Source organism: Labeo rohita, chromosome 21 (genome assembly GCF_022985175.1).
Source record: "Labeo rohita strain BAU-BD-2019 chromosome 21, IGBB_LRoh.1.0, whole genome shotgun sequence".
Taxonomy (NCBI): domain Eukaryota; kingdom Metazoa; phylum Chordata; class Actinopteri; order Cypriniformes; family Cyprinidae; genus Labeo; species Labeo rohita.
Window position 1 is genome coordinate 1,213,162 of NC_066889.1, and position 24,069 is coordinate 1,237,230.

General features: G+C 36.0%; 2 protein-coding genes across 2 annotated transcripts in view; both read right to left on the bottom strand.

The window, feature by feature from the left end:
* dpysl3 (dihydropyrimidinase like 3) overlaps nt 1–1,880 on the bottom strand; it is a 38,369-nt gene extending 36,489 nt beyond the window's left edge. The window contains exon 1 of the mRNA XM_051093114.1: nt 1,533–1,880. Coding sequence (XP_050949071.1) covers nt 1,533–1,856 — 324 coding nt within the window. The 5' untranslated portion in view covers nt 1,857–1,880. The remainder of the gene's footprint in view (nt 1–1,532) is intronic.
* An 8,001-nt stretch (nt 1,881–9,881) lies between these two features.
* Nucleotides 9,882–24,069, bottom strand: part of jakmip2 (janus kinase and microtubule interacting protein 2) — a 35,577-nt gene continuing 21,389 nt past the window's right edge. The window contains 10 exon segments of the mRNA XM_051093110.1: nt 9,882–11,993; nt 13,438–13,511; nt 13,682–13,747; nt 15,910–16,113; nt 16,491–16,568; nt 19,298–19,366; nt 20,506–20,571; nt 20,711–20,764; nt 20,851–20,949; nt 23,238–23,336. Coding sequence (XP_050949067.1) covers nt 13,461–13,511; nt 13,682–13,747; nt 15,910–16,113; nt 16,491–16,568; nt 19,298–19,366; nt 20,506–20,571; nt 20,711–20,764; nt 20,851–20,949; nt 23,238–23,336 — 786 coding nt within the window. The 3' untranslated portion in view covers nt 9,882–11,993; nt 13,438–13,460.

A 24,069-nucleotide genomic window follows, 5' to 3' on the forward strand; every position in this document is an offset into this window, starting at 1 on the left:
ATAGTGCAAAGGGAAGACATATCTTTAGGGATGGTTGGGCTGGGAATCATCTGCAAACTGCATTAGAGTTAAACTCCTATCGTTATTGTTAGTTTAATTATCACTGATTGACTTAACTGTATAAAATGTGTGATGATACAGTATAGTATCTGCATGTTATACATCCAAATCAGCCAGTCTATTAATAAAAGGGTACTAATATTTCTTAATTATTGGATGAGCTTCCTGTTGAGTCAGCAATAATTCCTGTCCACTAGATGGCGATGCTCCATTGAAACATTCTGTCTGTACCAGCAATTTCACAACAAATACTGTCTAAGAATTTCATGCAACTTAAATATTACATGAAACAGCACATATATAGAAGATCTTACATTTACATTTGAAATAAATGCCTTACATACTATATTAGTTCAATTATTATGCACTGACAAATGATTAAACAAACTGCAGATGTAGGAATATAAACTAATAATTAAACAAATAATTTGACATCATAATGAATCCCTTCTTTGTTGGGGCACAATATTTATAGATATAGTTATTTGAAAAATAAATAAATAAACCTCCTAATAAATAAGCATAAATAATGACTCAGAGTACAGACATACTGTAAACAGTAACAAACGAGCATGTGCAGTCAGCATGAATTAGATTATATGAGCAAATTATTGAATATATTTCAGTTCTCTCGAAAGGAGCAGCTGCTTCCTGTCGCTTGTATCAGGAATAGTAATGATGAAAGAGTTTCTTCTGGATTCAGCCAAATTTCTATTAAATCAAGGCACATAATAAGAGTCTCCAGCACATCACCTGACAGCAGTAAGTGTGTAATGTGATTCAAAATCATCACAAAGGACACTCTCAGAAAACAAGCCCAAACTTTCTTCCTTTTCAATAGTTCAGTGAAACTAGATATGTACACTAAATGATCTTATCTGTTATAACTAGGATATTACATATTATTATATGATATTTTATATTACAATGTGCAACATATATCCGTTTTTATTGGAAAACCCCTGGTTTGTGTACTACAAAAACACTATTAAAAAAGTGTAACAACTGAAAAAAATGTTTCCCTGGCATGATAAAAGACACAACTTTATGGAAAGCGCCATTATTTTTAACAGGGTGAGTAAGGTTTTTATGTTCTATGACACAGTTAAGACAGGATGAAATAACCATTTGCTTTATTGCTTTGAAGACGTCAATTTTATAAACGAAGAACATCTCTAACATGTCTTAAACTAAAAGCAAAAGTAGCTTAAACTGAGTTAAAAGTGCAATATCAAGCCTGAAGGCCATTTATAGGAAATGTGTAGGCCTCACTTATAGATTTTCAGTCAGTATTGTTGCAAACAGCGCTATATTTCAGATTTGTGAGGAATGTGAAGCTTCGCTGACCTGCTTTTATCTAGATCTCCAAAACAATTTAACATGATTCAGCGCGTTACAGAAGAAAATTACAGAATGTAGGCTATTGGTTTTAGATAGATAGATAGATAGATAGATAGATAGATATTAGTTACCTTATGAAGGTTTTGTGGAGGTTCGTTCTCAAACGCATTCTTTATCTGTACGGTGTCTTCAGGTTGACGTTGAGTGTGTGAAGGTGTAAAGTTCGTTTCGTGCTTTGAAGGCTTCAGCTCTTCTCTGTTTGTGGCTCTTGGGCTCCTGGAGCTTCGCTGACCGACAGTGAGAGCGTCAAAATCGATGGTTTTGCTCTCATACGCCCCTTCTACGTTGCAAAACAATCCTCCGTATTTTTGTCGTGGCACCTGGTCCGCCGTGCCCGGACGCGCCAGATACACCGGCAGATCATCGTCCCGGTCCGCGCGTTTGCGCTCAGCCATGATATGAGATGAGATGAGATGAGATGAGATGAGATGAGATGAGACAGACTGAGAGCGACTGCAAATAATCCTGAGTCACAGAGCCGGAGGAGAAACTCCGGTCCTGGAGCCCACGCCTCACTGTCACACACCTGCAGCTGAACATACACTCATTCACTTACTAGGTAACAGCTCTTTAACTTTTGTTGATGACATTTATTGTTTTGTACAGACGTTGTGTATAGAGCACTGCAGTATAAGAAAATACTATTTCAGTCTTTCTGCTTGATTTGTGAGTATATTAGCAATCATTTGAACCAGACTAAAAGTTTCATTAGCAATACAGTCTTTATTATCATAAGTAATTATATAATAAATAATTTTTCTCTTTGTGCTTTAAGAATTTTAGAGGATAAATATTGCTTGTGTACAGCAGGGTTATTATGATTTTAAATAATTTGTTAATTAAAATAAAGCTGAAATAAAATATAATATAAATGAAAACTTAAAACTAAGGAAAATTAATGTTTAAGTTGAAGCACTAAAATTGCAACTGAAAAAAAACAGTTCAAATAAATTAAATTGAGTTTAAAAATAAACAAACAATATAAAACAAAAAAAATATTTAAATAAAATATTGGTAACACTTTATAAAAAGGTTTAGTAGTTATTCGTTTATTACTTATTGTAAGTGTTACCAAAATATTAAACATATTAATAACTATTATAGTACATAAATAGTACCTTGACAACTGAACTGAGTTTAAGTTGAGGCACTACAATGACAGGAAATAAATAAAAATGAAAAATGAAATAAAAATAAATGAAAGCTAAACCAATATAATGATTTTGAGAAAGAAAAAAAAAGTGAAAAGTTTAAATAACAGTTAGGCTACTTGACATGACATGAATTTCTGAGTGAAAATAATTAAAAATAAATCTTACAACATTTTTTTAATCAGTCTAATTGGACTACATGCAAAGATTAATTTATACATTTCACGTTTATATTTGAATCAGTTAGTATAAGCATTATGTAATTCATTTTATTATAAACTGTGACATTTATTTATTTAGCTGGATGCAAATAAATTAATGCATTATTTAAAAAATTAAGAAATATAGGAAAAGTATGAAATGTATCTTAATCTGCATTTTTATTTTATTTGTTATATATTTATTATTTTTTGCTGTTTAATTAACTTTAATATTGCATTGAACATTCCATTTTCACGACTATTACATAAAGAGACTGGGCTTTATACTTTTTTTTTTTTTAACTTTAAAGAATAAATGTAATATCCCAGATTCATGGATTTTATATAAAGGTGTTGTTTTGTATTTTTTATTTTTCCCATCTTGTCATTTCCTAACAACTGGTCTTTACTTGTATTGATTGTTTAACAATGTTCTAAATTGTATTCATTGTTTTTTTTTTTTTTTTTTTATTTATTGATTTTTATAACATCAAGCAGGTCTATACAATAACTATACCTTCTAAGCATTTAATAGCAGTTGTTCGGCTGGCGCAGGAGCCTCCCTTTGTCCGTGAGCATTCAGTTTGGTGCTGTACCTTTAAAAATCATTCGCTGTGCTGTTCAGAGCTGAAAGTCTGTGTCACTCATGATGCAGCTATTGCTCCAGTCAGCACAATGACAAGACTCTGCCCGCTGATGGAGGAAATGATGATGACAACAGAGAACCAGCACAAGGAGTCGCTTGATAACATTTTACAACAAGGTTCCATTTGTTAACATTAGTTAGTTAGGTTGAACTAACAATGAAAAATACTTTTAGCATTTTTTTAATCTCAGTTAATTGCAACATTTACTAATGCATAATGAAAATCAATAGTTGTATCTGTTAGTATTATTTAATGGACTTTAGCTAACATGAACTAACAATAAACTGTTGTATTTTTATTAACTAACGTTAAAGCAACTGTATGTAGTTTTGTGTGTTTTTGTGACTTTAGAGCCCCCTAGAGTATGTATCGCTGTCAGTGTATACGTAAAGCAATACGCCCTTTGTCAGAATTTCATGTCAACATATCAACGATTGGGTTAAGTGTTACTGGGTCATTCTATAATTGTGGGTACATCTCATGTCACTCATATATATTTTTAATATATTTTCATCAATATAAAGCCCCAATGCTTAATTTCCTAGTACGCAATTATATTTTTCCCAGTCACACTACTACATGTTGAAAAAGCCATATCTTTTGTTCAGAAATGATTCTTCTCTACATTTAAGCTTAATTACCTCAAATATCAATTCTTTTCATAGTTTTGCCTCCAGTTAGAATAGGTTAAAAAGACATTTGGCTGTGTGCTTCAAAAATAATAAGTGTTTTTCTAGGCTTCCATGTTGAGTATAGGTCCAAAAACAGATCGTACAGATCACCTTTATTTATGTAGCACTTTATACAATGTACAATGCCCTCCAACAGTTTGGAAACGCCCTAGAAAAGTGGGGTTTTGGACAATATTGGCATGAATCCTTTTTAATTTGTAATAATTTTGCACTGATAAGGGACAACACAAACTACAAAAACATATTTTATTACATAAACAGTTTATACATAGAAAAAACATAAATTTTCAATTCATCAAAATATCCAGCATTAGCAGCTATTACAGCTCTGCATAATCTGGGCCTAAATTCATTGTATTCTAAACTTAATTGACAATCAATTATTGAAGCTACTAAGGTGTGCTGACCCAAACATCTTTGAAAAACCTGGGCCAAGTTTAAACCAGTAACCAGGCATCACAGCTGGCAAAGGGGCATGTCTGACTTTGACATGTATATATTGTCATTATTATGTAATAAAATGAAAATTAATACTTCTGATCTTCAGTGATAATGTCAACTTACTTCAATGTATTTGCACCCAAAAATGCTAAAGATTTATGCTGATATCGTCCAAAACCTCACTTTGCCAGGGGTGTTTCCAAACTTTTGGAGGGCAATGTAGATGTTTCAAAGCAGTTATGTAAGGCCATTTTTGTGTTTTTGGGAAAAAGGAAAAAAAAAAAATCTTTACATTTTCAAATTCTAAATGTATCCCTAAATATACAATGACCCTACTAGACACCTTTTACTTTTAGCATTAAAAATTCGCTCACATCTGTAAATACAGGTGGTTGACTGTGCTGCAAACAGTTTTTAGCAGCTGTTGTCCTGCTGGCGGGGTCATGTTGGACTGTGTACTGGTGGAGTGCTGATGTAAGAGACTGTACTGAACATGACATATCGGTCTAGCCAGAGGCAGAGACATGAGAGTGTCAAAACAAAGATGACAGTGGGGGACAATTCAGTGGCACCAGTGAATCATCAAATATAGAATCATGAGCAGCACATTTCACTAGATTAAAAGAGTAAGCTGTTTCCTCCTAACCTTTTACCTTCTATCAGCTGTTTGGACTCTCATTCTGACGGCACCCATTCACTGCAGAGGATCCATTGGTGAGCAAGTGATGCAATGACAAATTTCATTACTTAACAATCTGCATTTGGGTTCGCAGTCTCGTATTTTGAGACTCCCTTGTTACAAGTAATGCTTTCAGAAAAAGACAATGTTTCCTGCTGCACAATGCAACTGGGAAACTGTTGGCCATTTAAGAATTAAAAATGCATGAGAGATCTTCTCACAAGGCTATAGGATCCAGTCCCTACACAAGCCTTGTCTGCTAATTAATCATTTATAAATGTGATGCAGTGTGACTATACTTTAATCTATCCATTCATTCATGACTGAAGGTGAGCTTTGTTGTTGTTGTAACGATTATCACAATCAACATTTAAGAAAGCATGGGAAAAGATGAGCACCTGAGAGATGGGCAAGTAGACACTGAACATTTGTGTGTCATTAATGGTGTCACGTTAATGTTTTTCTATATTATAGTTTTAAACCAACTTTTAGAGCTGATGGTGTCCAGACAGACTCTGCTCCACCCGTCACAGCTGGTTTATAATCAGTGCTGATTGATAAATAAGCTATGGATGATTTCCAAGCAGCTGCATCCGTCTGGAGTGCTCAGAGGGCTCGGCAGATGATGTTTAAATTCACTTATAAAAACCTTAATGAAATGATTGGCTTATCACAGGCTGGCTCTGGTTTGTATTTCTGTGTCAGATGACATTGACCTGCCGCTTCAACCCTAACCCTAACTCATAATCTTCAAGTCAGTGCGTATACCACAGATAGCTTAGTTTATGCGCATATTCCAGAGATACCCTACACTCAGCGGTATCTCAGTGGAGGTGGCTGAAGTTACTCTTGTTAGAGGAAGCACAAAGCTGTTAATATTGCATTAGTGTCAGAGAGAGGGGAAGCGAAGTACAACAGGTGTCGGTTGCACAGACTTTCTCTGGTTACAGAGAGGTTACGACAAATGCTTTGTGTGGCTGTAGTGCGTTCTGTGCCGTACCAGGCCAAACTAAACCGGTTACCATCCTCAACTAACTCTCTTATATAAAGCACAAATTTCTGTTTAATTAATTCACAAAGACTCACATTGCATTTCCACCACAGCAAGTTACCTAATGCTGCCAAAAATATCATTTGTGTGGTATAAAACAATGTTTATGGCTCATAACCTTGCCTTCCAGCAATTTTGTACATGTAACTTTTCAGGTCACTTTTTAGTTCAAAGGTAATGGGTAGCATCTAATGAATATTGCAAAACTTAATTAAAACAAAACACAATTAATAAATTGTGTGGATTTTTGGTTGTCTAGTTGATTATCATGTAATAACTATAATATAGCAGTAAAGAGCACAAGAAACAGCAGGTCCAAGATGTTTAAGGTCATTAAAATCAAGGAAATTAAAATATTATTTTAGAATTAGAATTACATCCTAAAATGTGGTCATTATGGAATTGTAATATACACTCTTAAAAATAAAGGTGCCTCACGATGCCATAGAAGAACCTTTTTGTTTAAATGGTTCCATAAAGAACCTTTTAATGTCTTTCACAAAAGGTTCTTTGTGGCGAAAGAAGGTTCTTCAGATTATAAAAAAGTAAGAAAGAGATGGTTCTTTAAAGGGGTCATCGGATGCCCATTTTCCACAAGTTGATATGATTCTTTGGGGTCTTAATGAAAAGTCTATAATATACTTTGGTTAAAAATTCTTAATGGTTGTGTAAAACAACACCCTTTTTACCTTGTCAAAATCAATCTCATTCTGAGGCATTGTTCCTTTAAATGCAAATAAGCTCTGCTGGCCCCGCCCCTCTCTTGTCTCTGCTGTTCTGAGAGATTGTTTACTTTGGCCACATTTAGTGTGTTTAGCCTCAAAACTTGCTAACTAGCACATAGTAACATTCAGTATACAGTGCCATCCAGTGGTGTAGTAGTGATTAGTGAGTTGGGCATATTGTGAATTTACCAAAACCTCACTTGTGTATTTAACTGGGCTTGTGTAAAAACGTGTTTGCCCCCATAGTTACTAAATTCACAGATCTATGAAGCTGCATCTATAATGGGGTTTATTGTGTGGAACAAGATAACCGAAATACCTCAGTCTGGGAAGGGTTGCAAGCTATTTCAAAGGCACTTAGATTCTGAAAAACCACATTGAAATCCATTATCCATTAAAAAAAAACTTGCATAGTGCCAAACCTTGCCAGAAGTGGTCGACCTTCTAAAATTCCTCCAAGTGCAGTGATGACTCATCCAGGAAGTCACAAAGACCCAAGGATGACACTGAAGGAACTGCAGGCGTCTCTTGCATCAGTCAAGGTCACTGTTCATGACTCCACTATCCGAAAGACACTGAAATACAAAAATGGCATCCATGAACGAGGTACGAGGTGAAACTCTAACCCAGAAGAACATCTGAAGAACATGAATTTTGCCAAAACATTCCTTGATAATCCTCAAACTTCTGGGGGAATGTTTTGTGGACTGATGAGTTGAAAACAGTTCACCAACTGTTGGTTCCAGACGTTTGATACTATGGCAGCTTTCACAGAATCGTGTTCTCAAGTCTTGAGAATTCAAAGAGTGGCTCTTCAGTGGATTAAGTCGTCAGATAGATGTTATACAGTCAATCTTGGTCAATTTTTTATCAAATTCAGCTCCTTTTATCTGCGGTGTCCTCCAAGGGCCCGTACTTGCCCCGCTTTTGTTTTCCCTGTATATGCTCATTGCGATTCGCTTCAATATCATACCAGTGACATGCAGATTTATCTGCTACTGAAACTAAAAAATAACTCCTCTTTGATCGCTTACATTTCTTAAGGCTCAATTTATACCAAAACAGCCATCATTATGTTTGGGCTAAAGTTGCACACAAGCTTTGGAACAATTTACCTTTGCATGTTAAAGCAGCTCCAGCTCATGTATTTTCACTTTTAAAACATTCTAAAACATAATTGTTGTTTTTGAATTTTCAGTTGCACATAGTATAAGCTGACAGATTCTTTCATATGTATGATTTTATTGTATCCATGTATGTGTTTACAGACATATAGAACGGTGAAATCACTCCACAACTTTCTCAGGACGCTGGATACGCCAGTGGTCATCATTGCTCGTGTTGCCAGAAGTCGTCAGCTTTCCACTGAAAATGAGGCGCTATATAAAACTTTATGTTATATAGTGCCTTTAAAAGAGTCTTCTCAAAACACTTTACATAGTAGCATCCCTTACAATAAGAATTAAGAAATATGCACAAACCAGCAGAAAATAAAATTGCATACATGTACTAAATGCATTCTAAATACACTTTCAGACAAGATTTAAAAGTAAGTGACTGTGCCTCGTGAATCGTGATAGGAAGGGAATTAAGTCTTAACTGTGTTTTTGCAGATGGGGGCCAAACATCTGATAATAATCATCTGTAAGAAAAACCTCATTTTTATATGTAAAAATGTAAATATTTGACCGAGTTGGGACTCAACAGCCTTTGATTCTACTATTGTTTCAGCTTATTAACATTCACCATTGTTCAGACACACTATCATACATTTGTAAATCATTGTAACCACTGGTTGATGTCACATCTTGTACTCACCCAACTTTGCACTATGTTTTTAATATAAACATTTTATAAAATATAATACATAATTATTACTTAATATAGTCAGATAAATTCTATATATTGAGGCACTACATTATAATGTTTGGGAATATAATACATTTATATTTATACTGTCAACCGTGTCTAGAAAGAAGCATATTCTCAGTAGTGTTGAGAAGTAATGTGAGTTATGTAATTAGATTACTTTTCCAAGTAACTAGTAAAATAAATTACTTTTTAAATTTACAAGAAAATATCTGTTACTTTTTCAAATAAGTAATGCAAGTTACTTTATGAGGTGCAGAAAGTAACAATGCATTCCATTCCATAAAGAGTAACTAAGTAACACAATTAGCTATCTTCTTATGTAACGCAACACTGTAATGCATTACTTTTAAAAGTAACTATCCCCAGTACTGGTTCTCAGCATGTCCGAAAGTGGAAAAAAAAAGAAAGATTATCATATTTCTGAGGAGGTATTTAGACTTTAATGAAATGAAGCCAAACCTGGTATACAGAATGCCCCAAAAACATATTTACAAGCCAGAGACACAGCCAATTAAAGGGAGTTAGAAAGATCATTCAGTACAAACCAGTTAGTGAAAGTCCTGCTGGTATGCTACAGCTGTTCGTTTGAAAGAGTAGAAAAGAACGAGGCTCAGGGAGGAGATGAGTAAATACAGGGACAATCGAGGAAGGCGGAAACATTTTCGTCTGCAGCCGTCACCACAATACACGTCGCAATTTATAGTCATGAATAAATTCTAAACTGCAAAGTGACTCTACTGCTCAAGCTGCAGGGGGAGAAGTGTATTCACATCAGAGGAAAGAGAGACACATGTACATATCAACAAACATTTATATTACACCGCAGTCAGAAAGGGGTACTGTTGATCATAGACGGGGAATATTATTGGACAGCGGGCCTCATTCGTGAACCGCAAGCAAAATTGTGGAAATCGTCTGCAAAACCGTTCTTATACAGGGCCTATGTTGTCTTTAGGTGACAGTTTACTTGCAAAAATGTTGCAAGATGTGACCGTTTTCTAAAGAGTGGTCTCACACGGTGTAACATTTAAGGATAAACATGTTTTGATTCACGTGGTATAACAATTTACACAAGAACAGTTTAACTCTCATAAACTGTCGCACGTGAATGGTTTTACTTGCATAAACACACATGGTGTGACAGTTTATGAAAAAACTAATTTTAACCGGCATGTGGTTCAATAATTTACATGAGAACAGTTTAAGTAATAAAAATTCGGTTGTATATCTTATTGCCAGTGATTCACTCATGTATATATGGAAGACGGTTTCCACCACAGAACTTTTTTTTTTTCAGTAATTAGAACTTTTTTCTCACAAGTCTGACTTTTTATATCAGAAATAAAATTAGAATTGTGTGAAAAAAGTCTGAATTGTGAGAAATAAAGTCAGAATTGTGTAAAAAAAAAAAAGCCTAAATTCTGAGAAAAAAAGTCGAGATAAAATTCATAATTCTAACTTTTTATGCAATTGCAGGTTTATATCTTGCAATTCTGATATAATGAGAAAATTATGATAAAAAAGCAATTGCAATAAAAAAGTCAGAATTGCAAATATAAACTCACAATTAGGACTCTTTTTGTTTTAAGTTTAGTTCATATCTCAAAATTCTGACTCTTCCTCACAACTCTGACTTTTCTCAGAATTGTGATATAAACTCACAACTGTTATAAAGTCTGATTCTGACTTTGTTCTCAGAATTTTCTCTTTATTTGAAGGAAAACCATAATTGCAAGAAATAAACTGACTAACTCGCAATTCTGTGTTATAAATCCAGAATTGCAGGATATAAACTTGATAACTCATAATAATGAAAATGAAAATTTTGAGAAAAAAGGTCAGAAGTGCAAGTTTATATCGCGCTATTGCGAGAAAAAGACAGAGATAAAAAATTCCCAATAACCTTTTTTATTCAGCGGTGGAAACAAGCTTCTGTATGTATGTGTTTTATTTTTACTTTTTTTTTAATCTCGCCATTTTTTAATCAAAATGTCATAGCTGGATCTTCCAGTGAATTGTCAGACTTTTCTCTGGTAACGTATGCAGAATTTCTCCAATCGTATAGTCGGTTTAAACCCTGCTCCTTTTTTACAATCGACTGCAAGCTCATTTATTCAAGTCCAATGCCCTCGTCTCAAAATCCAATTAACAACTGATCCATAAAAACAAGTATATACAAGTATACTAAAATGTATGTCACAATAAAAAAGAAAAGTTCTGTAGCACGTGTTAGGTCAAAAATGGTTTTGGTTGCATGAACTGTCACATTGTGCAAACAGTTTTGCTGCGCCACCTTTACATAAGAATGTTTTTAAGAATGATTTACATTCAAATTTAGCTTGTGATGGAGGAATGAGGCCCAGTTTGAGGAATAATTTTAAAAAAAATATATTAAAAACCAGGCTGCTCAGAATAAGTTTTTCAGGTTGCAGTAGTCTACTCAACTTTCTAGGGGTAAACGAAAACTGCTCGTGTGGATGGTTTGTAGTGGATGGTCTCGCTTTCTCTCTCAATCTGTCTCATTGTCCTTTCTGTGTTCAGGCAGTGAGGAAGACACCTCTCCTACGGGGTCCTGATAACAGAGATGCGACAGTCACCTCACTAACAGGCCCTGAGTCAGCACCCATAACTCCTGCGAGAGGATGTGTGTGAGTGTGTGTGTCCGCAAGGCGTCCGTTTCGCTTCTAATTTCCCAAAGTGTGTGTGGGACGAGAGACAGACAGACAGACAGAGTGAGAAAGAAAGAGGTCTGCGGGTTCTGTTCGGTAGCGGTCGCTGTAGATGCAGTAAAGACGTGGTCGTGACGGGTCCCTGCATGGCAGAGATAATTTATAATCCTCTAGCTGGGTTTGACAAGTATGTTTTGTACTTGTTTTAAGTACTGATCTGTAAGTGTGATTTCAAGCGTTCCTCAGAGGTTGAATCCAGTGCAGATAATCCCAATGACGTCCAGAATCATTAACTCTGAATTTCCCACTTCCACACAAGCAAAACAAAACAGCCACTAATACACCTTGAGTCAGTACAACCGGACGACTGCAGTTGCATGCGACAGCTCCAGGTTGCATCAAATCCTGTGTACGACAAAAGAGACAAAACCTGAAATCAGTTTGTGTATTTTTACCAAACTCAGACCAGTTTGTTTCTTCATCAGGTTTGTAGAAATGTGTCATTCCATCACCTGCTCACCAACGGATCCTCTGCAGTGAATGGGTGCCGTCAGAACGAGAGTCCAAACAGCTGATAAAAACATCACAATAATCCACAAGTAATCCACACCACTCCAGTCCATCAGTTGACATCTTGGGAAGACAAAAGCTAAAACAAATCCATCATTAAGACGTTTTTAACTAAAATACGAGTCCATAATCCTCCAGTGATGTGGATTATTGTGATGTTTTTATCAGCTGTTTGGACTCTTATTCTGACGGCACCCATTCACTCCATTGGTGAGTCAGTGATACAATGCTGCATTTCTCCAAATCTGCTGAAGCAACAAACTCATCTACATCTTGGATGACCTGAGGGTGAAGACATTTTCAGTAAACTGCAGTAGTTCACTTTCAATAACACAATAAATGTCATGATTCATGTAATGCTTCTATGTGCTTTTATGTACTTATTACCAGTGTTGGGGAAAGTTACTTTTAAAAGTAATGCATTAAAATATTGAGTTGCTCCCTAAAAAGTAACTAATTACGTTAATTAGTTACTTTTTATGGAAAGTAATGCATTACTTTACTTTTGTGTTACTTTTTAATTCTGGGCAGGGCTTGCTTGTTTGTTTTTTAATATAAAAAGTTCTATTTTTGGCAAATGTAAAAGCCTTTTCACACCAAAAACCTCAGTAAATTCACATTTGTAAAGTAGACCGCAGAAGAAAAAAAAGTCAACTTTTCAGCAATATCTTGAGTAATTTTTGTTTATTAGTATGGTTGAATTGGATCATCGAAGGTCGGCAGCAAAGACATTGGTTAATAAAATGGGATCAAATGCATAAAGGATATTTGTGTTATTTAATTATTGCAGGTTTGCATCATATTCTGAGTTGAATTTCACTGTTTTTATTTATTTTGAGGAATACTGAATCTGTATGAGTGAGTTTGCATGTTCACATTTATTCTAGAACTAACATCTTACTCCTGATTTCTCTCAACATGGGGACAGGAGAACTTTTAATCAGTAAATGGGAGGAAAAGTAACTGGCGTTACTTATTTGAAAAAGGACCTCAGATAATTTATTGTCAATTAAAAAGTAATGCGTTACTTTACTAGTTACTTGAAAAAAGCAATAATAACGCATTACAAGTAACTTGCGTTACCCCCAACACTGCTTATTACTCTAATGTACTCATCACTGCAACATTTAGTGACTCATGAGCTCTGAATACAATAGTTTAAAAATAGTTAAAAGTTCTAAACCGTACCTTTTGGAATAGATTATGAAGTTTTCCTCAAAATGCTTCTCAATATGAAAACAGAAAGATTAGAAGGAAGCAGAAAAGATCCTTCACTCACCTCTGCAGGAGATGTCACAGACATCAAGGCCAAAGAATGAAGGCAAGAGAGAAGAATAAAAAGAGAAATAAAAACTGAAAGAAAGAAAGAAAGAAAGAAGAAGAAAAGATGTATTAATTAAGGTTACAGCCAGGATATACTGTAGGAAAATGCTCAACATTCATATCAGAACAAAAAATGGAAGACATGAAGGAAACATTTTTATCATCTGCGTCAGCGATTGAGCTGTTATAATGTGTCTTACCTTCTCCTCTAGATCTTTAATCTGTCTCCTCTGAATGTCGGTCTTGTCCTCCAGGTCTCTGATCCTCTGCATTGAGAGAAACATAAATCACAGATTGTTTATTAATTGCTGCAAACAGGTAAGAGAAAGCTGAAATCATTGATTACGGTACAGCACAGTTGCAGTGCTTATTAATATTAAACCTCATATATAAATTCAGTCAAAGAGCACCAAAGAGAGTTGAATGCACCACTGGAAGCAGATGATAAACATAAATAACATAGCAATTTGACATTTGAATTGAAAACTGTACATTGGTTTTACAGTAGTATTAGTATTTGGTATGTCCCAATAATCTGCTGCCCTCTTCTGTACATAAAAGCTATTGCATCAGATCACCAGTCGACATACTGTACATCACACAGAACCAACAAATGTCTTATATAAGTTGTTATTACACACAATAACTATCTTTCTTGTCTTTTACAGTGTTTGTATAACAGCTGCAAGTTCGTGGTTGCATTTCACTCACATATGTGACTGAATAAATACATTTGATTTGATAATTGTTTGAGTGTACTGTTGAGTGTGAAATGTTGTATTGATATTTCCACTTGTTTACTGCCTGATGGCACAATGCCGCTGTGCTCTTTCCAAAATCAGTTTATAAATCGACTGAACTGGTGAAATCAGTTGGAATTCACAGAACTAGTCATCACAACTTTTGCCATCTCTGATCTCATCATAGATCTGCTCTGCTGAACACACAAGTCTGCTCTGGCTGATTCTGGTTCATTGGGTTGCTTTGTGTAATCTGTACACTTCTTCTTTCAATTAGTTAATTCTTAGTCAGAAAAATCTATTTTGTAAATCAGAGAAAATCTAAATGAATAAAAGGTTTTCATATGTGACCCTGGCCCACAAAACCAGTTATAAGGGTCAATTAATATACATCATCTGAATAAATAAACTTTCCATTGATGTATGGTTTGTTAGGATAGGACAATATTTGGCCAGGATTCAACTATTTGAATATCTGGGGGTGCAAAAATATCAAAATATTGAGAAAATCACCTTTAAAGTTGTCCAAATGAAGTTCTTAACAATGCATATTACTAATCAAACATTAAGTTTTGACATATTTACAGTAGGAAATTTACAAAACATCTTCATGGAACATGATCTTTACTTGATATCCTAATGATTTTGGCATAAAGGAAAAATCCAAAATTTTGACCCATACAATGTATTGTTGGCTATTGCAACAAAATTATACCTGTGCTACTTATGACTGGTTTTGTGGTCCAAGGTGACATGTGATGTTTTATGTTGTATCATATTTGATACATCAGACTTGTATTATTTTAAAAATTGCATTCTTTTTTTTTTATTTTTAAGTATATTAACATAATTATAACATAATTAACATAATTATATTAACATTACTAGATTAACAGTATAACACAATATTTACATAAAATACATATAAATATCAGTTTACTGGTTTTAAATATCAGTGACTGTTTATCTCCCAGTAACATGTCTTAGTAAGATGATATATAATGTTTAGTTTTATGATCTACAGCGTTCATTGTGGGGGCAAAACATGTAATGCAATACAATACATTGATGACTGAGAGAATAATAAATGTTCCAAATAAATGTTCCTCAAAAGCATGTTGTATCACATTTGATACATTTGGTAACACATTAGTATGGGAAACAATTCACACTGTTAACTAGCTACTTATTAGCATGTATATTACTGGCATATTGGCTATTTATTAGTACTTATAAATCACATATTCTGCATGACCATATTCTACATCCCTAATCCTACCCAGTACCTGAACTTAACAACTACCTCACTAACTATTAACAAGCAGCAAATTAGGAGTTTATTAAGGCAAAAGTCATAGTTGATGGTTTCTTAATACCGAGAATTGGACCTTAAAATAAAGTGTGACCATACATTTTAGCCACGCCATTTGTCACCTGTCTTTACATTAAAAAATAATAATATTAATAACATGACTTTTTAAAAAAAAATGTCCATCATGTTGATCACATCTATGGCCTGTCTCCTTGGGAATATGAAATATAAACGACAGAATTTTGTCTTTACAAGATAAAGTCTCATCTCTTTTATTACTTTTATCTTATGTTTTATGTTTGGTTACATGAAACACATACTATATGCATGAAAATATGTTAACAATGCTGAACATTTGGTGAGACATGAACAGTACCTGATGGGCTTGATGGAGCAGCTCCATCCTCTCCTGCAGCACCTGACAGTCATATTCTCTGCTCTTACGCAGCATCTGTCGGCGGAGTTTCTCCACGGCCGTGCGTAACTCGTCCTTCTGCAGCTCGTCCAGAGGTTCTCCGTATTTGATGACTTTATCTTGCTGAAGTGCGTTGTACAAAGTCGCCTCCAACTCCTGGATTTGCTGTTGCACACAAACACACACACACAAGTTTTTCCTTTCAAATCAAATGTTTTGTTTGGTTCATAGTTTAGAGAAAATGTATTGCCAAAGTAATTTTGGAAGCAAAAATCTAAGAACAAATTGGTGCCTACTGTTTTAAAATGAACTGGTTCATGTGAAGTTCAAATAGACAAACTAGTCTTGCCTCTGTAATGAAAATCCAGTGGACTACCAAAATAAAAGGTCAAACAAAAGCAATAAAACCACTACATCATCAGAAGATTTTACTACTTTGGCTCAAAAAGACAAAACATACCATTTTCTAAAACAGAACATGACAGTAACTTTTCCATTTAAGTTCATAAAAAGAAGAAATTGCTTAAAATGTTGTATTTTACCATATAGGCCTGGTCCAGCGCCTGTTTCCTGTAGTCCAGCTCCTCCTCCAGATAACCCTTCTGTTTGCAGAACATCTCCTGCAAAACAACAGTCATGTTGTAGATGACATCAAGACATCAGGTTGGGTTATTAGTAAATGGCTTTCCCTCAGACTTTGTTGGCCTTGTTTAACTAATGCATTTTGCATGGCATCTCACAAATGACACCTGTGTATTAATTTAAGCTTCTAACACATCCAATACAGGCTAAATCACCTTATTATACTGTGATATACCCTATACATCAAACAAAAACACTCTCTCATTTCATTCTGTTATTGACTGTATTTAAAACTGGAGGACTTTAGTATTAATAGTAGGCCAACTAATAGTGTTTGTCTTGTTGCTGTCACGGTGTGTGTTGGTGAGGAACGATAGAAACAAGGAATAGCAAAAACAGTCTTTAATATAGTCCAAGCACAGGGTAAATCCACAATAAAAATGGCAGGAAACACACAAACATAACAAATAGACCCGACCAACACTAACTGAACAGACTGGGGCTATTAAACACAGGATAATGAGGGCCAGACAGATGCGGGCAATCAACTAATAATCCAACTAAACAAGGACAGGAAACATGACCATAAAAGGAAAAAGGAACAAAGACAGAGGTAAAACATGGAAACATAGGTCCAAACAACATGCGAAGGGGCGGTTGGAGGAGGACGAGCACACGGGAGGGGGGCAGTAGACAGAGTCCATGGAGGTGACTAAAGAGGGAGGAGCCAGGGAGACAAAAGGAGGGACTTGGAGTAGGCAGCACCAGGTGGGACCCAGGCCCTAATGACGGCCCACGGTAGAGTTTACAGAAGGAGGAGCCATGGAGGAGGAAGGGCTGATGACTCCAGGGGCTGCCCGATGGTGACGGAGCAGGTGGTGAAGGAGCCGAGACGGAGAGCCAAGGATCTGGGGGGGCCAGGGGGAAGCCGAGGGCTCTGGCAACTGAGGCGGAGATCTGCAGCAGATCCGGAGCGACTGAGGACCAAGGTGGAGCTGGCAGGAGGGAGGAGCCGGTGGGACGGAACGACAGGGTGAAACCGGAGGAGCGGAGTCCTGAGGTGATGGCAGAGAGCCGGAGGGATGAGGGAGCCCGGTGGAGCTGGTGGATCAATGGGTGATGTTGAAGGCTAGGGGGCTAGGGGCCAAGGTGGAGCCGCTGGGACTACAGGCCAAGGCAAAGTCCGGGCCTCAGAGGCTGGAGGCCGAGGTAAGGGATTCTCCAGCCACAGGGACGATGGAGGATGGTAGACCCGCAGAGTTCTCACCATATAGATGGTGGGCGAGCAGAGGGGCTGCCAGACGACAGCAGTGGAAGATGCAGGAGCGGGCAGGTGGGTGGTTATTCGTGAGCCTCCTGGCTCTCAGGGCTTACTTCTGGAATCAAAGCCCACTCCTGACTGTACTCGGGGACTGAGTCTCTCTCTCGGCTGGACTGGGAAACGGGACCCCACTCTGGGCTGGACATGGGGACAGGAGACAAAGGAGGGCTGCACGGGACCAGTGGAGACGAAGGAGAGAGGAGATGGGGCAAGTTGGCGTCCAGATCTGTTTCCCAGTCAGTTAGGTCACCCTCTAAGCCCAGCAGTCCCAGATGTATGATGAAGGAGACGTGAAGGGGACGGAGCTCCACTCTGCACAGCATCCACAGCTTGCTCCCTTGCACGATCACCGGCTCTCGCACCTGGTCTGATGGGTTGGGCTCTGCTTCTGGGGAAATCCTCCGCTCAGTCGCTCGGCATTGCACCGGTTCGTTGATTGCGGCGGGAAATGACTGGCTCCACACAGCAGGGAGATGGTGGGCTGGGCTCTGGGTCTGGCTGTGTCCTGGATCGGAGGTAGACATTCTCCAGACACCAGATGATCGATTCTCTCCAGCTTAATCCGCTGGTGTCTGGGAGGTCGATGGGGCGGTGGTAATTTGCTCCAATCCAGAACAGTGAGTTCAGAGCATGAACTCAATCACATACTCCAGTAGGGAAAGGTCTCTGCAGGCGAGGGAGGTGAACCTTGTGGCCAGGGGATCCATACAGGGAACACACAACGGAAACAAAAAAACTTGAGAAAACGGGAAAAGAAAATGGCAGGTAAACACTGTTTTAGGGCAAGTCTTTTGTCACGGTGTGTGTTGGCGAGGAATGATAGAAACAAGAAATAGCGAAAACAGTCTTTAATATAGTCCAAACACAGGGTACATCCACAGTGGAAATGGCAGGAAAGACACAAACATAACAAGTAGACCCAACCAACACTAACTGAACAGACTGGGGCTATTAAACACAGGATAACGAGGGCCAGACAGGTGCAGGGAATCAATTCATAATCCAACTAAACAAGAACAGGAAACATGACCATAAAAGGAAACAGGAACAATGACAGGGGTAAAACGCGTAAACATAGGTTCATAACACTGACAGTTGCCAGGATGATTGTTTTGTACACTGTAATGGATAGATAATAAACAGTTAAGATTTTTCTCAGATCTTTATTTCATGGCCCTGTCTTAAATTTATGTGGTGAAAAGCAGTGTACTAAGTAGTCTGACTATTTATTATCCTTTAAATGTCTGTTTTGTCTGAACTTGTTTGTTGGTCTTGACTTAAAGCTGCTTGCTAGGAATAGAGAGCTGGACTCTAGAGGTCTCAAATATAAGAGCTTTCTTCAAGGCTTTGTTTAATTAAATAAGCACAACTTTATTCTGAAATGTGTCCAAACTGCAAAAAGGTAGTGCACAAATAATGAGTAAAGATAGGACTTGTAGTTTGTACCATCTCGAGCTCCAGGTCCATCATCTTCTGATGCAGAGCTGCTTCTGTACCTTCAATCTGCTGAATCCACTAAATCACAACACACATAAACATGCTGGTTACTGACAAACTTCCGTCTTCATCACAAATAATCATTATGGTCCTTCACAATCAGAGTAAGAAAAGTGTGTTAAGTAAATATATTATATATTAGTACTGTGTCACTTCAAATGTAATGACTAGTGCCGTAGTCAAGAGACCACCTAAACTGAGACCAAGTCAAGACCAAGACCAGAAACTGTCTTGACCAAGACAAGACAAAGGTAGTGTGAAACCAAATCAAGATCAAGACGGCACTCTTCACATTTGTCTGAAAGATCCACAGGCTTTTTTACTGACAGAGAAATGCCTTGATAAATAATGCAATAATTCAAAATCATTATGCTATCATTATGAAATTAATGTAAACTTTTGAACATGGAAATATGATATGGAAATAAAAAAGATACTCTCAAAATGAAACTAAAACAGCCAGTAGGTGGCGACAAATCACTTAATGAGTGATTCGTGGAATCATTTATTTAACTGATTCCTTTGAAGCGGCTGATACACTAACAAAACACTGATGTGAACATGCAGGAACAAAGGAGGTTTTTTTGTAACAATATCTTGAATTTTGTGGGTTTTTGTATTCATTTTGGTGACATTTTTGACACAATCTCCCCTTAATTTCTGACCCGGCACGACAGTATCACACAAAACTAAAAGAAAAGTTACAGAGTGCTTCTGAAACAAAGGAAAATAGTCACTGGTTGAAAAAGAAATAAGTTACTGATTGCATTTGAAGCAGGAAATTTGACATCCGTCATGGTTATGATAATACAGATTGTTTCAAGGAAGCTTTACAGTGTTAAACAAGAAAAAACTGATTCAGTGCTGCAAACTAATTTAAATTCTGCTGTAAAAGACAATAGTCAATAGTCATTATTGAGTTGAAATGCACTGGCAGTTTAGTGAAACCCCTGCAGCTGATCTTCACTGGTCTTGAAATAAAATCCAAAGTCCTCTTATACAAATGCAATCGATACTGAGCCCTTCAAAAAAACTGATCTTGAGAACAAGCCCAGTCTTGAGTACTACAACACTAGTGATGACATTCATTATTCAAAACACTATCCTGGGCCTCTTTAGAATATTTCTCTTATATATAACCTGAGAAAACAATGTACCTTCTCAGCGAGCGACAGCACAGTACTGGCTTGAATAATGGCCACCTGCTCCTCATTCCTCAAGTTCTGCAAAAAACCATTAACACACATTGTCTGTGCATTGAGTCTCAGGTCTGCATTATTCACATTAAACACTACAATGCAAATTTGACTTCTGTTAATAATCGAGCACATGACTAGATTATTACATATGTCTGTAACGTACCCCGTTGTCCCCTAGTATATCCAGCAGCTTGATGAGGTCTGGTATACACACGTCCTGTTGAGAGCAGATGACAGCAGATCTGGGTCACAAGTTCTCACTGTTACTGAAAGCAAAGTGCCAGTTCATGACTTCATATATACCTTCACGCCCTCCTTTATACAGTAGATCTGTAGCGCGCTCACTCCCTCAGCGAAAGGATGGATTTGAAGGGTGAACGGAGGCGATCTCCTTTCACGCTCCTGACAGATCACATCAAACACACGTTACACACTTACTAAACCGACAAGATTATTCCACCTGTGATTTTAACTATATATATATATATATATATATACACTACCGTTCAAAAGTTTGGGGTCAGTAAGACTTGTAATAGTCTTTAAAGAAGTCTCTTATGCTCATCAAGGCTGCATTTATTTGATTAAAAATATAGAAAAAAAACAGTAATATTGCAAAATGTTTTTACAATATAAAATAATGTTTTTTTATTTTAACATACTTTAAAATAGAATTTATTCCTGTGATGAAAAGCTGAATTTTTATCAGCTGTTACTCCAGTCTTAAGTGTCACATGATCCTTCAGAAATCATTCTAATATGCAGATTTATTATTAGAATGATCAATGTTGGATAATATCAACAGTTGTGCTGCCAAATATTTTTTGGAACCTGTGATTTTTTTTTTTTTTTCAGGATTCTTTCATGAATAACAAGTTTAAAAAGTACAGTGTTTATTCAAAATATAAATATTTTATAACAATGTAAATTATTTATTATTAACTTTTAATAAACTTTTAATTATTAACTTAATACATCCTTGGTGAATAAAAGTATTAATTTCTTTAAAAAAAAAAAAAAAAAAAAAAAGAAACAATAAAAATGTACTGACCCCAAACTTTTGAACGGTAGTGTATATATATGAAGAGTTCAGATGCAAAACCAGCTAAAAGCCATCTCGGTCAAAAATGAGATAATGATACTGAGTGAATGCTCCTGACACATATTATACGTCCATCAAATACTTTTACTTCAAACTCGCTAAATTCCAGCCTCAGCCCAATCAGAAGTGCCAGTACTTACATAAAAACCTATACAAAGTAGCCAGAAAAAAACGCTCATTTTAAAGAAAAACGTCAGATGGATTTAGCTGGTTTTGCATCTGACCTCTTTATATATATCTATAAACACACACACACACACAGATATATAACATATATCTATATATCTGTTATATATCTGTGTTCCACCACTAGATGGATGCCTCCATCTGAAAATGAGACAAAGAGAGTTTACATTGGTCAAGTGGTAGCATTTTGGCAAGTTTCTGCACACGTGTTTTACTTACAGATAAAAAGCTAATTTTCCAGGGTCCAGGGATGGAAAAGCAATATTTGTGGGTGGTTGCAGCAGCTTTGCATAATTAAGTTGTGGCATAAAAGAGCACCATGTTATAAATTATAACTTTTACATATTTCCAGGTTACACCATTAAACTTGAAACTTAACTACATGCGTAAACTTAATTGAAAGCCTCCAGCAGGAATAGCAGTTGGAATAAAATCTGTCAAATAAAATCTTAATAAAGTAACATCAATCATAATAAATGTGTGTATGGGTATTTTAACAGTATTTATTTATTGCAATTAATTTCAAATACAGTTATTATAGTCAAATACAGTTTCTTATGGAAGTTTGCTTACGGCACAGGATTTAAAATAAATTATTATTTTATGTTATTGTGATTTTTTTCATCTCACAATTAAGACTTTTTTTTTATAAACTGAATTGTGAGATATAAATTTGCCATTTTAAAAAGAAAAGTCATAACTGAGATTAAATGTTGCTTTTTTGTAATTCAGAGTTTATACGTCGCAATTCTTTGCAAACAAAATTCTCAGTTTTAATTATTTCTGTGTCAAAAAAAGGCTTTCTAGTTTCTCAATGTTTTACATATAAAATGTATATAAAGTTAATTATTAAAATAAATTATTACATGAATTAATTTAATAAATAACTATTGTATTCCAGTGGAGAAGTATTTTTACTGCAAGCTAAGTTAGAAACAACCTTAACAGGCAAAACTGAAGCTTCTGCTCGTATTTGAAGGCTGCTGTGGATTACTGAGATTAAATGTCATGTAACGTGATTATGCATTGCTTTACAGAGCGCTTATGAACTAGTACTGTAGCTACATTCTGCCTTAAGGACTAATGGTGCAACCAAATTAAGTCTAGAGTTAGTTACAAACTAGCTAGTAGTTACCAAGCCTTTAGTGTGGACTGTGATATTTACAGATGCCTCCAAACAGAAATAATGGTTTAACTAAATGTGCATAGCATCTGGTTCATGAGTATTTAATAAATATTTCCTATAATCTGCTTGCTACACCTCGCCTTAAGAACAAATTAAGATATGAAATGTTTAAAAAGTTTAAAGTTAAGGTGCGGTCACATCACAAAATATGCAAGGGGAAAACTTGGATAAAACACTAGTATGAACTTCATATGTGCACAGAGACAGAAATCAAACCTCCAGCTCGAGTATGCGAAACTCCAGGAGTTCATTCTGATCTTTAGAGTCCTGTAGTTCCTGCTGCAGCTTTCCGTTTTCATTATCCAGCTTTTCAACCTGACAAAGAACCATCAGAAAAATGTCACCTGACTTGAGTTTATACTTTCACTGTCAGGGTTTTTTTTGTTTTTTTTTGTCAAACCGGCCTGCAATTAACAGCCATTACACCAGTTTTCAGTGTCACATGATCCTTCACAAATTATTCTAATATGCTGATTTGCTGCTTAAAAACATTTCTGATTATTTTCAATGTTGAAAATAGATGTGCTGCTTAATATTTTTTGTGTAAATTGTGATACTTTTTTTAGATTCTTTGAGGAATAGAAAGCTCAAAAGCATTTACTGGAAAGAGAAATCTTTTGTAACATTACTAAACTTTTTTGAACTACTATTAAAGGAAATTTATCTGTAAATTTTTGTTCTGGAAGTGGACTTCTCCTTTAAACTACACATCTGTTTATAACATTGCTAATAATCAAATGTTTGTTGAGCAGCAAATCAGCATATTAGAATGATTTGTGAAAGATCATGTGACACTGAAGACTGGAGTAATGATGCTGAAAATTCAGCTTTGATCACGGCAATCAATGATATTATGATATACAATGATATAAGTATATTAACATGGAACCCTGTCATTTGAAATTGTAACAATATTTCACAATTTTTCTGTCTTCACTGTATTTGAATCAAATAAGTACAGGCTTGATGAACAGATGAGACTTATTTCAAAACATTTAAAGATCTTTATCGTTCCAAACTTCTTACCAATGGTGCACATAAAAAAATG